The following is a 16,215-nucleotide window of genomic DNA, read 5'->3' on the forward strand; positions in this document are numbered from 1 at the left end:
CCTAAACTGTTATTTGGAGGAAGTTAAAGATTCTATAAGGCTCAATGTGTGCATTTTAGACATGAGAAATTAACCACAAAGGGACAGAGGCAGAAGGTGGAATGTTATTTATGAGGAACATTTTGTTTAAGAGAAAAAGTCTTTAAATGATAGTCTAATTTCATTAGATGACTCAAAAATGTTTTCCCTAAATATTAATCAATGAGCATTTTTTAAACATCTACTGGGTGTCAGTCAGGCATTGGGCTCCATTCTGGGAGAATACAAAAGAAAAAAAATATTAAACAGTCATTGCTCTCAAGGAGGTTACTTTCTAAAGGGGGAAACAATATGTACTTATAGAATGAATAAAAGTTATTTATAAGTAAATTCTATTCATCAAAATACAATCATTTTCATTACTGACATTCCCAAATGATTATGATATACCAATCAATCAATAAACATTTATTTAATGCCAGTTAGATACCAGGCACCATGCTAGTTGCTAAGAATATTAGTTCAAAGAATAAAACTAAACAATCCCTACTCATAAGAAACATATTCTGCTGATATATCAACTGCTCTCATTTCTGACTCCTAAATTATATATCTTTATACTCTTTAATAACCTCCTCTATGTATTAAAGTCACTAAGCATCAAAATATATAATGATTTAATTCTGCTTTTCTTAACAATTTCTTTGTAGAATTTATTTCTGTACAGTCTCAGAGAGCAGACATAGTCTGTTGCCACAGCGCCAGGTTTCCAACACCTTAGAATCTTACAGAATTTTTGCTTCACTGTCATTACCTTTGGGAATCCAGAGCCATCTCCAGGTCACAAAGATTATGCGAATAAAACTTTGTGAAGTAGCAGCTCTATCACAAATATTTATAAACCTAATTACTTTAAAGCAAAAAAAAAGGGGGGGGGGGATGCTTCCAGTTTTGTTTTTTTTTTTCAAATATCCTCTAGGCCAATGGCATCTAACTTAACAAAATGTTCGAAAAATAAATATTAGCCCATATTTCACCTGAATAGTATATTATACATCATTTTGACCTCCCCATTAATTAATGAAGCATTAATGAAATAGTCAAATGAAAAGATGAACAGTAGCAAAGTTAAACAAAATTCAATGTGAACACTTACTTGATCACTGACTATTTGAAACTGAAAAATTTCTAATATGTATAAATACATATATTATTTTCTTTTCTTTTTTCTTGTTTTGCTTTTTGATAGGCAATGAAGTTAAGTGACTTGTCCAGGCACAGCTTTATTAAGTGTTTGAGGCTGGATTTCAACCCAGATTCTACTGACTCCAGGGCTGCTACTCTATCCAATGCCCCATCATTTTCTTTTTTTTTTCATTTTTGCAAGGCAATGGGGGTTAAGTGACTTGCCCAAAGTCACACAGCTAAGCAATTCTTAAGTGTCTGAGGTCAAATTTGAACTCAGCTCCTCATGACCCCAAGGCTAATGCTATCCACTGCACCCATCATTTTCAAACATAATACAATTACCAATCTTTACATCAAGAGGCAGTGAAAACATAAAAATAAATAAATAAATAAATTTGGATAGCATTTCTTTTATTTTTAAGTTTTAATAGTAAATATATTAAAAACTAGAGTCTGGATTTGTGTGATTTGTAAAAGCATTTAAAAGCTGACAAATATATAATAATTCTATTTCTAATAATCAACACTAGCTTATTACCTAAAAAATCTTACCAATTTCTCAAGAATGAGGTAGCATGGTAAACAAGAAAGGACACTGGATTTTAAGTTTAAAAACCTGGGTTCTAGTTCCACTCTGCCAATAACTAGTTTCATAACCTTCAACAATTTAACCTTAAAGAGCCTCCATTACTCTTTTGTAAAAATAAAGGAGCTGGCCTAGATGATCTCTATGAAACAAACACAAACATTCATTTCCATATCAACAGAATCACAAAATTTCGCTTTATCAAAGTCAAAAAATGTTACAAAAAATAACTTTTGTCATTTCAGATATTTAGGTTTACCCAATCCATTTTTCAACATTTTGGAAAAAATTGTCATTTCCCCCAAATTTAAAAGGCTCCCATAACTGGTAAAGAAACCTTTTGATTTTTTTTAAGATAATCAATGATGTTCTTTAATATACTAACACTGTACAATAGAGTCATCACCAACAATTTTTCCAATCAGACTTTCAGCTGAAATTCTTTATATCCAATCAGAGAAATTGCATAGGGATGTAAGGGGTATGTAGTAGAGCTAAGAAATGTCATTTAAACATTAAATCTTAAGATTATTTATAGATGGACATTTACTACAGTTCTCGACATTTCTCCATCCCCCAAAAAAATAAAGTGCTCTATTTTCAAAGCCACAGTATTTTAACTAAAAAAAAAAAAAAAAAAAAAAATATCTGCCACATCAAACCTATAAACCTATAAACCTACAAGAAAAATGTGTCAAAATTGTCCTAAGCAAAGAAAAGAGCTAATTCCCCAAATAAGAATTTTACTAATTTGGAGAAAAGCAATGTGACCTTGTTCCTTTAAGTTACTTAAATACTGTAATTAAATCTTTTTTACATTAATTGCATAAAGAATACTCCCTAATAGTATAAAGGTGAGCTCCCTGTTGAAAATGCTGACAAGTCAGGAGTACCAGAGTTCAAATCCAGACTCAGACACTTATTACCTAGCTGTGTGGCCTTGGGCAAGCCACTTAACCCCACTGCCTTGCAAAAACCTAAAGAAAAAACAAAAAACGAGTGATATTATGGGGCAGCTAGGTGGTGTAGTGGATAAAGCACTGGCCTTGGAGTCAGGAATACCTGGGTCCAAATTGGGTCTCAGACACAATAATTACCTAGCTGTGTGGCCTTGGGCAAGCCATTTAACCCCATTTGCCTTGTAAAAACCTTTAAAAAAAATGCCTACAAATTTCAAATTACTTGAAATCAGACAATAATTTAAAGTGTTTAGTGTACAGATTATTTCTAAATGATAAAGGTTCAAAATGAAAAACAAATCAGATTCCGATTAAGACAACTAACTTTAAAACTGTTTACCTGATTGCTGGCTATATTTGCCATTCTCCCTTTCATCTTCACATCCACTTACTCATGGAAATAAGATAAAGTTTCAACTTATAAAATGTCCCCAAATTACTCAATCTGTGATATACCTGAGCCTTAATTGATAATCTCCACCTAGGACTAGAAAATCAAGCTGCCAAGAATATTTCATTATGCTCAAATTTTATATGACTATGATCCAAATGTTTACTCAAAGCTAAAATTGCTAAAATTTTAATTATGTTCTTTGCCCTCCTGACAAAACTGAGAATTTCCTTCACATAAAGAAAAGCACAAATTAAGCTATGAATTTTTTTATTCTAGTTGTACAACATTATAAAATTAATTATTAGTAAAATAAATGTCAAAAATTATTACAAAATAAGTAATACTATGATAATAAGAAATCAAATGCTCCATTAAAAGGACATCATTTATAGTTTGTTTTTGTCTTTAATATTCTAAGTTGTGTTAAATATTTACAAACAAAATTTATTTAGTTTTAACTTCTGTCTCTCTGCTCCCATTTATCAGGAGGTATTTTATCCTCTTTGTACAAGTGGCAAGAGTTACAAGTAAAAATATCTCTTGCCTGTGCAATGTTGATGATCATCACTGATGACCACAAAATTAAAAGAATGTATTATCTTAACTTCTGCCTCCTCTGCCGGCTTTGAAGCAGAATAGCACAAAATCTAACTTCTGACATCTTCCATTATATAACAGATTTTTTCTTTGTCCAATTAATGATGTTACAAATTCATTTTTAAAAGTAAAAATGAAAATGAAAATGTTGGCTTATGAGTTCTAAGAATTTAAAATCCAATTTGAAACAGATTATAAAATCTTACATTTTCCTCCCCCAAAATTAAAAATGCCCTTTTAATAACAAGTGTCTGTAAGTAATAAGACAATCTAAAAGTAAAAAGTATATGCAGAAGTATAAAATCTGTAATATCTAATTAGTATATTATTTAATAAGATTAACTTACAATGCGGTATATCTGTCCATTGCAGACTGCACATCTCTACGGTAAACTGTCCGAAGGATTACCATGACTGGGTCAAACTCTTTATCCCAGACTTCAGCTATTATCATTTAAAAAAAAGTACAAGTTAACATAGTAATTCCTAAAGATGAAAGTGATATACTATTGTTAGAAATTTTAAATTTAAAAGATGGAATATTTTCTTAGTTGATTAATTTTAGTAATAAGTTTGAAATGTTAAAGAGTCATTTGACTATAACAAACTTTGTATCACATAAATTCTTTCATATGCTATCCTTTAAACCTCAAGAAAACAAATGTAAAAACTGAATGACAAACAAGTTAGCAAGGTCATAAATGTTTTATAAGGTCAACAGCAACTACAAAGATGACTTTAAAATGAATTTTTAAAATTTTTATTATGAATCTTAAATTTATCTTATTTCCCTTTAAAATACTAACTCGCTGATTTAACATAGATTATTTTCTTTCCTAACTTTCAAGATCATATTTTTAGTACTGCATGTTTTAAAATGGAAAAAATATATATTTAATAGTGTTGTTGTCATCATCACAAATAAGTAATGAATTTTGATGAATACTGAAGATGTTGAGGCTGATTTTAAATTAAGAATTTTAAACACCCCAGACCAGGAGTCACAATACAGCTTTGTTACTACTTAGTGACCTTAGGATGACTGACCTAATTCCTAGGTGCTTCAGTTTCCTGCTTCACAAGAAAATTCATACCCATTACCTCCTTTCTGTTGCCACAGTCACCATCCTAACTCAAATTTTCCTTGGTTCTCACCTGGAGGATTACAATGGCCACTTAACCAACTCATTTTACTCACTTCTCGTCTCTAGTGTTGTTTATTTTAATCTCCAGTCTAAGACTAATCTTACTAAATAAATAATTGATCATATTACTCTAAGAATCAAAAACTTCAAGGGTTTCCCAATTTTGAGAACTGAATACCAAATTGCTTAGCCTAGCATTTTTCTCTTCAAGTTGGTTTCAAGCTACCTATTCAGTCTTGCTCTACCACTTCCCCTGTACAAACTCCTGCAAAGTCAAACTACTTATTACTAAATAAGATCCATACCTTCCCATTACCATGACTGCTTACTCTGCTATATTCCTACTCTGCAACTCCTCTTGTAAAGCCCAGCAAACTTCCTCTGTTCATGGTGCTTTAATCTCTTACCCATCTGAAAGTCAAGATAACTTCCCTTTCTGAACTCTAGCACTGTTTATATTGCTCATGCACCGCTCACATTTTACCTTAAAATATACTCATTCATGTACAAATTTTATATCTGTAATCTCCCTCCATAAATTCAGGAACCAAATCCTAGTTCTGACACAATGTTCAATAAATTTATCATTAAGGATTTTTGCTGATTCTAATGACAACAATCACTCCCCTTCCAAATAATCTAAAAATATTCTCATTAAATAATTTGAATAAATTGAATATTAATTTCCATCTAATGACCAAGGACATTATTGAGCAACTAGGTGGTGCAGTGGATAGCATGATGAGCCTGAACTCAGAAAGATTCTTGAGTTCAAATCTGATATTCTACTGGTCTACTATTATTAGCTATGTGATTAAAGGCAAGTCACTTAACCCTGTTTGCCTTAGTTTTCTACGATAAAGGATCACAAAGAGTAAGACATCAGAGAAAAATAACTGAACAATAAGCAATAAAAACCATCTACTGACCTAAAATACAAAATTCAATTATATTTTGACTTAGACCAACAATTGTGAAAATCTTAGTACTCATCACAATAAAAGTATATAATTCGACATAATTTACTATTTTCTTGATGATACTGGCACAACATAATGAAAGCTGATTTCTGTACTCTAAAAAATACTATATAAACCTAAATTATTACTGCTGTTATATAACACAATTATGAAGGCTGTGACCATATATGTGACCAAATATGATTATCTTGCTATATATACAAGAGCAAGCTAAGTTTTCTAAATTGTTGTAACAGACTCTTCAAAATTTCTGATGGGCCTGCTAGAGGCAGACTACAATTTATGAGATAATAGAAGAATTAAGAGCAAGCTGCTCTCCTTATGAAGCTCATAATCTAGTAAGGTAGTCAATAATATATGAATAATTCTTATTCAAAATAAGTGTGCAAGAGACAGGGATGGAAAGCAAAGTGCCATATTAAACCCAAAGTACTGTTCTACAGAGTTGGTATCTCTACTTCTCTACTTTTAGCAAATATCAAGAGTATTTTAAAATTACTATTGGCTTATCTAGAATGAATACATTTTTTAAAAAATTAAATAGCTTTTACTGTGAAGATAGCTCTGTTTTATACAGTGCTTTCCTCAAAACAATTCTGTAAATTGCGCAAACACATAATTCCCATTCTACAGAGAAGGAAACTGAGTCTCGAAGATGTTAAGAATATTGCTCAGGCACATGGCTAGTTAGGAAAAAAAATCATTACTAACAACTAGGTCTTCTTGACACTAAGATCAATGCTCTCTTTTTACTACAGCATACTGTCATAGACACCACACCCAGAAGATTGTGGGTGATAACTGGGGAAAAAAATTATCTTTTAGGAAAGTTTCTGCTCCATAAAACTAAACTTGGAGGTAAACACATTTAGATGGATTTGATCAATAGCATCTTTAAAACATATCCCCCCACCAGCATATTTACAAAAATATTTTCATGCCATCCTTTAGAGCAGTGGTTCAAAGTGTGGTCTAGGATGGTGGGGAAGCCCTAAGACCCCTTTTCAAAGAGTCTCTATTGTAAAAGCTATTTTCCTAATACATTTAAGATATTATTTGCTATTAAATTCTACTTTTCTATATGCCTATGTAAGGCCAGATTTTGTTCATATGCTTCAAACAAAATAGTACTGCAATTCATTTAATTCAGAAACAAATGAGAATATAGGTGACTTCTACTAAACCAGACATTAAAGAGATTTGCAAAAAATATGTAAAATGATGCCAATTCTCATAATACTTTGATTTTAAAGAAAATTAGTTTTTCAGAAAAATGTTATATTAACATACAATAGGTTACTATTATTTTAATGAATTAATAAATCAACATTTTAAAATATCAGATTCAATTTTTAATATTAGTAGATATAGTTCACATGAACAAAAACCTTTTGTAGTCCTCAAGAATTTTTTTTTTGCAAGGCAAACAGGGTAAAGTGGCTTGCCCAAGGCCGCACAGCTAGGTAATTATTAAGTGTCTGAGACCGGATTTGAACCCAGGTACTCCTGACTCCAGGGCTAGTGCTTTAACCACTATGCCACCTAGCTGCCCCCTCAATAATTTTTAAGGGTACAATAGGGCCAAAAAGTTTTGAGAATTGCAGCCTTTGAGTTTCTTAAAGAGTTGGAACTTTCTGAATACCTTTTTACACTTTAGTCCTAACATATGGACATAAAAACTTAAAATGTCCTCAAAACATATGTCCTAAATCAAATAGTAGAACAATTGCTTGTTTATTCTAATAAGCACAAAACAAAGTCAATAATGATCACGTTAGCCAGTAACTCCAGGTGGGACTTAAAATTCAATAAATCTAGAAGCTTGTTAATGGTGAATTAATAAAATATTTGACCAACTACAACAGGTTACTTTTAAGTTAATAATTTTGTATGGCCTCAAATGAAGCTATAAATATTCAAATAGTCCTTGATAGAAAAAAAGTTCCCCACCCCAATGTAAAGGATATGTCTGCTTCTCCTTTTCATTATTCCTTGGTAAAGTTCTGTCCTAGGTAAACTTCTCTACCTAAAAAAAGCCATTTTCTGTCTGTATCTTCTCTTTTATGGTAATTTTATTGAATTCTATCACTTATATTATTGCTCTTTAAAGATAACTACTAAATATCTCTTTTTACACATACAGAGGAACCCTACATACATAGTAACCCCAAGATCTAATGCTACAGAATTCAACCATGTGCATTACATTTCTGCCAGCACAGTCTAAAATTAACCCCCCTACCCCCCCCAAAAAAACTGCAACCTCAACTTTTAACTGTTAATGGCACTGCTTTCTAAGTCACCAGATTTTAAGTATCAAGTTATCTTTTAATATTCACTTTTCTAGACTCCCCACATCCAATTTACTATTAAATGTTATTGTATGATCTCTTTGTCATATACTATGAAACCAGCCATGCTCAGATCTTCATTATATCTTTCTTAGAATCATTTTAATAACAATACTGTTTCACTGCTTCTAGGTTCTTTCCTCTCTAATCTATCCTCTCACTGTTGACACAGTAATATGTCTGAGGCAACAAGATGATGAAGTATAAAAAGAATGCTGGACCTAGAATAAGGAAGACATGAATTCAAATCCAGCCCCAGACACTTACTAATTGTGGACAAATCTACTTAGTCTCAGTTTCTCTAAATGTAAAATGGAGACAGTATTAGAATCTATCTTAAAGAGTTGTTGAGAAGATACATATATATAATTACAAAGCTTAAAGCACTAAAAGAATTCAAGCTATTATTGTAGCTGTTGCAGTTGTTTCTAATGCTTTAAGTCTAATCACATTATTTCCTGAATCAGAAAACATCAGTGGCTTTAGAATGCTAATAGCATAACAAATAAACTCTTTAAATGGACCTGGGCTGTATAATTTTTCAATCTAGCTTCCTTCTACTGTCTACTTTCTTAACCTCATCTAAAAACCATTCTGCTTTTTGTTTTGTTTTGTTTTTGCAAGGCAATGGGATTAAGTGACTTACCCAAGATCACACAGCTAGATAATTATCAAGGGACTGAGGCCCCATTTGAAATCAGGTTCTCCTGACTCCAGGGCCAAGGCTCTATCCACTGTGCCACCTGGCTGCTCCACTTCTGCTTTAAACACTTTATATTCCACTCAAACTGTACGCTAGAATAGTCCCAAGATTACTCTTGACAACTTCTACTTCTGGTCAGCTACATATAGTCTCCCATGCCTGGAATAAATTGTCACTCTATTCTCAACACACAAATCATAAAACAATAGATTTAACAATAGAAGGTTTCTTAAAAGACCCTTAACTATAGCACCTTCATTTTACAGATGAGGAAAGTTAGGTTCAAAGAGAGTAAGTGACTGGATCAAGATAATGCTGCAAAAAAAAAACTCCAAGAAATATGAATTAAAGTCCGCTGATTCAAAATCCAGAACATATCCACTGTGCCACCTCATAGCTCAGATCTATCCCATATATTTTTCATATTCTTACTCAGACTGGAATTATCTATATGAATAACAACCCAATTTTAAGCTCCTTTATGGTGAAAATTATTTTGTATTTCCTCATCTCCACATTTACTTCATATAGTTTCTCAACAAATATATAATCAATGCAAAAATGTTAAAGGTTTTAAAATATATATCTTTGAAAAATGAATTTAACTTAAATTCATTAATGATATATCAGAACATCTAATTTAATCTGCATTCATCTTTAATGCATAACAAAAATTTTCTTATTTTCTACTTTCCAATAGCTACCACTACAGTAGAAGCAATAATAAAAATGATATTATATATACATCTGCATGTATGTATAATTATTTAAGACACATTTTTATTGTGTAGATAATAACAAAAAGTTTCAAGACAATAACAAAAATTCAATAGATTCACATTTGCTTTTTAAGAGAGAGATAGAGGGGCAGGCAGCTAGGTGGTTCAGTGGATAGAGCCTTGGAGTCAGGAGGACCTGAGCTCAAAACCAGCCTCAGACACTTAATAATTGCCTAGCTACGTGACCTTAGGCAAGTCACTTAACCCCATTGCCTTAAATAAATTTTTTTTTAAATTTTTTTATAGGGGTGGCTAAGTGGCAGTGGATAAAGCACCGGCCCTGGAGTCAGGAATACCTGGGTTCAAATCAGGTCTCAGACACTTAATAATTACCTAGCTGTGTGGGCAAGCCACTTAACCGCATTGCCTTTCAAAAACCTAAAAAAAAAAAATTTTTATAAAGGGAGATAAGAGTGGAGGCAGCTAGGTGGCACAGTGGATAGAGCACCAACCCTGGAGTCAGGAGTCCCTGAGTTCAAATCTGGGCTCAGACACTTAATAATTACCTAGCTGTGTGGCCTTGGGCAAGCCACTTAACTCCATTGCATTGCAAAAAACTAAAAAAAAAAAAATTTTAAAGGGGTGGGGGATAGAAATATTTAACATCCATACAGAATGGCCAATATTACATATTTTTCATTTGGTTTTTCAATGTATATGATAAGAGTTTTACTGCAATACAAGGCTGGAAAGGATACACATAAATACTTTAATACTCAACCGATTTTAATGAATTCAAATCATCAATTTGAATCTTGAGAACATTAATATTCTGAAGTAGTCTTTATATTTAGCTAATGTTTAGCTACTCCAATCCAGAATTTATTTAAATTAAAAATTAAACATATATTTCTATCAAAAACAAATACTGAAACTTTGGTAAGCTATCACCTTCCCCTCAAAGCACATTTCTAATTAATGCTTCCCTCCCGTGGTATCAAAATAAAATTTAAAAAAATTTTTTTAAAGATTTTAATAGTCGTCTTTCATCTTAGAAATTTCTAAATATGTAATTATGTAATTATTAATAGCAAATTAGCAATCTAGGTAGACAGAAGCTGCTGTACAGTACACATTTAGAATTTTAATCATTCCTATCTGTCAAAATATTTTCCAAGTACTTATTAATACAATATTCTAAGTAATATTCAACTAATGGTTTTAATTTTTGAATTCCAGGGGCTCTGAGGTAGAACCAAATTCAAAATCCAAAACTAGTCATTTTCTTTTTTCCTTCTTCAATCCTTCTATCTATCACTTTCTATCCATTTCAAAGATTAAAATTGATCCTGAATCCTTTTCTTATTGATCCTATTTATAATTAATCTAATTTTGCCCTATAATTGCCTAAATCATACTTATGCTAGCCTATAATGAGTTAAGTATAAAAATCTTAACTCTCCAGATTCAAAGAATTTAATAGACCTTAGAGAATACATATGAATACAAAGGGAATTGGGGCATGATAAGTTTTACTCCACCAAGCTTCCCATCAAGGATATCTAGTTTGCTGTCCAAAGGTCTATCCCACAACTGCAATCAGAAAATGAATACTTCTTTGTCCCATGAGAGAATGAGGGTCATTGCTAGCCCCCATTACCAAACTCCCATCAAATGATTTTATTCTCTGCATATCTGTAACCAACCATATTGCTTCCAATCATGTTGCTTGTAATCACATGTTGCCATCATCTACCTGGTTCTATATTTTGTTCTTTTCTTCCCAAAATTTATATAAGGAAAACTGTCTTTTTTTTTTTGCAGTGTTTAGCATAAATAGAGGTAAGTCAATAACTCACTTATGAGAAGTAGGAAACCTGCTAAAAAATTATCTTCTTGCAGATCTGCCTCAGTTTACCCTCTTGTAAAAATTTCAAATGCAATATTTCCCAATAACTGGATATGCAGTATATAATATGAGACAGTATTAAATATAAGAGACAACTTTCAATCTGGTATGTTAGTGTTAGCTCAGGAACAAAATATTTTATTTCAAAAGTAAAGCTAGTATCTCTCTGTTAAAAAAAAAAAGTCATTATGACATGGTTAATCTACTGTGTTCTTCCAAGCTTTTCATTATAATAAAAAGTAGCAAGAGATCACCTGAGAGGAAGAACATACTTCACTACCTTGTAATAAAAGATGAAAACTTCAAAATGCTTCAATAAGTCAAACTTCTTACCTATTTCAGGATTTTAACAAATTCACAATCTATGAAGAGAGGATAAGGATGATAGTGGTAAAAGTTTTGATTTTGTGGTGAAACTCAAGGGACAAGTTTCTGTACATTTTTTTTAAATTTCAAAACGTAGATCCCATTGGTGGCACAATGAATTCTGATTAGAATTGTTTCCACATTTTCAATGATTATTTGGTTGTGATTTTTTACTTTATTTCATGTATAAATAATTCACTTAGAAATTGTTTTCTATGAAGGTTACTATTTCATCTTATATTTCATCAAAATTTTACTATGGTGCTGCTTTATGGTGTAAAGTTGACAACCTGGGCTTTTCAAGACTACTTTACATGAAAATAGAGAGGGTTTTAGATCTGCATAGGTAAAATAAATAAATAACTACACTGATGAAATCATGGTTTCCTGAAGAACTGAAACACTAAATGCTAATACTAAGGATTAAGCCAAGAATCCCTACTGTGATAGAATGACACTTTTTTAAGTAAACAGAAATAATCATCAATGTTTACGTTCATGACAAAAAATATGGTTAAAAAAACAAAACTGAGCAAAAAAATATAAAACAATTTCTTCTTGTATATAGGGCTTACTCTTCAGAAAATTGATGTTTCAAAAATATTCTTATGCACATTAACATACCTTTGGGAGTATACATTCCTTGTTGCATAGAACCTCCAGGTTCAAAAACAGGAGCTTTAAAATCAGCAACAGCTGACAAGACAGATTCAAAACTGTAGCTACCTGGAATAATTCCACTTTTGGGATTGGGATTTTCTGGAATGTGATGCATATATGTCAAGAAAAATTGGTACTAGCTAAAAATTGTGTCAAATGATCAAGATACTCACTGTAATAATTACGTTTTAAGAACAGTCCAAATATCAAAATCCATTACAATACCTGAAAGTGGCCACAAGAGGACTCCCACAAGGCAACAATTCTGCCAACATTGCTCAGGTTACATAATTAAATTGACTGAAAAATAGAGCCTAAGGCATTTGTTAATCTACATACTTACAAATGATTAGCTTTGTGCAAATATAGCAACAGAAGACTACCAAGTTATATTGTGATTAACATTTTCATACCTACTAACAATGAACTTCAAATGGGATGATTATAGATACTGGGAGGGGGGGGGAGAATCAAAAGAAATACCTTAAAATTCAAATTGATTTTCTATTATTACTATTTTCAAATTTTTCTAATTGTATTTAACACTTTATATAATTCATTTCCTTGGAACTAAAGGAAGGAAAGTAGTGAATATCTTCAAGAAAATGCTGATGTTTACAATTTCAAAAAAAGGCTCCCTAGAAATCTTCAAATGAATCATCTTCAGTTAAGGATCATGAAAGAACTAATAGAAATTAAAATGAGAAGCAAATTTTAAGTAGATAGTTTATACTAGATACATATTAAAGTACATAACTTTGTTTTACTTTTAAGGAGTCCAAAATATAATTGATTATTTAATGAAGCCCTGAAATAATCTTGGATATTTTATAGTCCAAAGTTAAATCTAAGTCCAAAACTGGCACACTTTCCAATATAAAATATTGCCTCTTTCCTTTTTTAACAGCCCAGGAAAACAGCTGCTGCTCATAAAAGGCTTCATAAAAAGGTTATCAGGAAATACTATTAACACATTTATAGATGAGGAGGCTGAGGTTCTCAGAAATTAGTGATTTCTTTATGATAACAATATTCAAAGTCTACTGTGTATTCCTACTCTCAGAAAAACAGGACAAAGAATGTATGTGGTATTGTGTGTGTGTGTGTGTGTGTGTGTGTGTGTGTGTGTGTGTGTGCGTTTAATAGTTATGGTGTATAGATAAAGAATTGGGCCTCAAGGTCAGGAAGACCTTGGGACAAGTCCCATTTCTGACACTGAGTTATTTTAGAGAAACCCCTACATCTAACGTGTCCCCAAGTAATTCCTTGAAACTATTAATTACAGAAAAAGGGCCGAGTTGCTTTGAAAAAGGAAGCTTATAACCAGGCATTCCCTATACCTATGAAGTCATAGATCTAATAAATTTTTTTTCTTAAACTATTGTTATAATTTATTCTGTCTTTCCCTAATCCAATTAACATGCAAAAGAAACATGTTATAGAAAACACAGTACAATGAGGAGACCTGAATTCAGAAAACCTGAGCTCCCTTGCAGAGACACTCTTCCACAGACTTGTTCTGTAACACGGGAACTTAATGTCTATAGACATCAGTTTCTTTATATATAAAATAAAGGAGTTGACAAGATAATCTTCAAGGTTCTAACATTCTGTGACTCTCATTATGCTCATGTTTCAAATTTCTTTCAATACAATAAACTGAAACTGCAATCAAATGAAAATTAAACAAAAATTTCCAAGGATATGAGATCCAGCAATGAACTATGTGTCCGGTCATTCATACAAAGTTGGGCTACCATCTCTGCTCTGAGGATTTCATCATCTGTCATCCCTAAAAAAATTTATAAAACAAAATTAGCACATCTAAATAGAGATAAACTATAAAGAATCAATTTACAACAAATATTAATAATATGTTCCCTAAAATATGATCAGTATCCTTCAAGAATATAAAAAGGAGGGGGGCAGTTAGGTGGTGCAGTGGATAGAGCACCGGCCTGGAGTCAGGAGGACCTGAGTTCAAATCTGTTCTGAGACACTTAATATTTACCTAGCTGTGTGACCTTGGGCAAGGCACTTAAACCCCATTGCCTTGCCAAAAAAAAAAAAAAAAAACTAAAACTAAAAAATAAAGGATGAAAGAATGAATTAAAGGAGAATTTCAAAAAAAAAGAATTTCAAAAAGGGGCCTATATCCAGAAGAAATCATAAAAAATGGGGGCAGCTAGATGGCAGAGGATAGAGCACGGGCCCTGGAGTCAGGAGGACTTGAGGTCAAATCCAGTCTCAGAAAACATAATTATCTGTTTGACCTTGGAATTAAAAAAAAAATGAGTGCCTCAGATTTTATTAGAATTTACAATTGCTATTTTAAGGTATTTCAGTAAAGTATTAAAGTGAATCAACTTTTAAATATGTATCATTTGCAAACCAAGGCAACAATTTAAAAATAATTTACATTACTTGCTACTCACAAGCTCTTTTAAAGGAAAGTTTTTAACTGTCTCTATTTTAAAAGTGGCTGTTCTATTTTTACATATAAATGATTTAAATTTTTACCTAAATGTAAACGAAGACTTAACAGAATCACAAGAAATGTGAGGGCTCCTTCTAACATAGATCTCTCATGCTCTGAATCAAGTATTGTATTTTGATGTTGTGAAGCCATTGTCAACAAATCTACTACTTTAAATCTATGGGGGAAAAAACATAATGTTTAAAATTTAAGAATAAAATATAACTGAAAATATCTCATGGTACCTAATAAAATGTTTCAATATTGCTTACCTTTCAAAGACAGATGAAATAAAATAATCTGGGTCAAGTCTAGAAGCACAGACCTTTGAAAGAATACAAAGAATATTTTATTTATCAGAAATTTAGATTTGCTTATGAGTACAGTATCTAAGTTATAAAGCAATTTTTACCTGTAATAAGTATATGTCAGGATCAATCATGGAATTACAGAAATGAGACTGTACATAAGTCATAGCTTGCCCTTTGATTTGAAGACCATTTCTAACCCACATGTTACTGTGAATTTCAGAGAGACTTGCCTGTTTAGAAGAAAAAAAAATTAAATAATAGCATTATTAAGCAACTTAATCTGGGAATGTTTATTTTTAAATCAAGCTGGCATACAAACTATCATCTAAAAATATTTAAGAAATATAACTGATCTCTAGATCCAGTCAAAAGTTTTCTAAATTAAAATTCTGCTATTTAGAATGAATTAACTTAAATTTACAATAAAATAAAAACAGTATGTTAAGGCAATGCATAAAGAATAACTTACAAGTTAATGCATGAGTACCTCTATATAATGATCTCTCTAAGATACTAATACCAAAATAGTTGCTTAAAGTGTTTTAAACTGAAAATCTACTAGAAATTAATTGCATCTCAACAATTCCCAAAAACAATATAATATATATATTATATTTAAACACAAAACAAAGCTAATATTCCAATCACTTTTACATGTAAAAATGAAGGCATTAAATAAATAATTCATGCATTTAGTCAACCTCCAGACACTGGTTCCTAAGCCTAGCCAATCACTGCATAGGTTTTATCATGAAATAAGATGAGAAAGTCTACATACATAGATTAATTATGTATTCATTTGTTCAGCAGCTGGTTGTTAAAACATTTTGCTATATGTATACTTAATACAAAGAAAAAGCCAACATGATACCTACCTTTATGAAGAATATAG

General features: G+C 31.6%; 1 protein-coding gene across 8 annotated transcripts in view; it reads right to left on the reverse strand.

Annotated features, from left to right (window-relative positions):
• UBR3 (ubiquitin protein ligase E3 component n-recognin 3) overlaps window positions 1-16,215 on the reverse strand; it is a 291,086-nt gene that overhangs the window by 156,900 nt on the left and 117,971 nt on the right. For all 8 annotated transcript variants that reach the window (XR_012474268.1, XM_074215740.1, XM_074215735.1 and 5 more), the window contains 6 exons: window positions 15,425-15,553; window positions 15,285-15,337; window positions 15,057-15,190; window positions 14,241-14,328; window positions 12,501-12,640; window positions 4,051-4,147 (listed from right to left, as the gene is read on the reverse strand). Coding sequence is in view for 7 of the 8 variants with exons in the window: in XM_074215740.1 (XP_074071841.1) it covers window positions 4,051-4,147; window positions 12,501-12,640; window positions 14,241-14,328; window positions 15,057-15,190; window positions 15,285-15,337; window positions 15,425-15,553 (641 nt within the window). In the remaining variant the exon portion in view is untranslated. The remainder of the gene's footprint in view (window positions 1-4,050; window positions 4,148-12,500; window positions 12,641-14,240; window positions 14,329-15,056; window positions 15,191-15,284; window positions 15,338-15,424; window positions 15,554-16,215) is intronic.

This window comes from Macrotis lagotis, chromosome 1 (assembly GCF_037893015.1).
Source record: "Macrotis lagotis isolate mMagLag1 chromosome 1, bilby.v1.9.chrom.fasta, whole genome shotgun sequence".
NCBI classification, from domain to species: domain Eukaryota; kingdom Metazoa; phylum Chordata; class Mammalia; order Peramelemorphia; family Peramelidae; genus Macrotis; species Macrotis lagotis.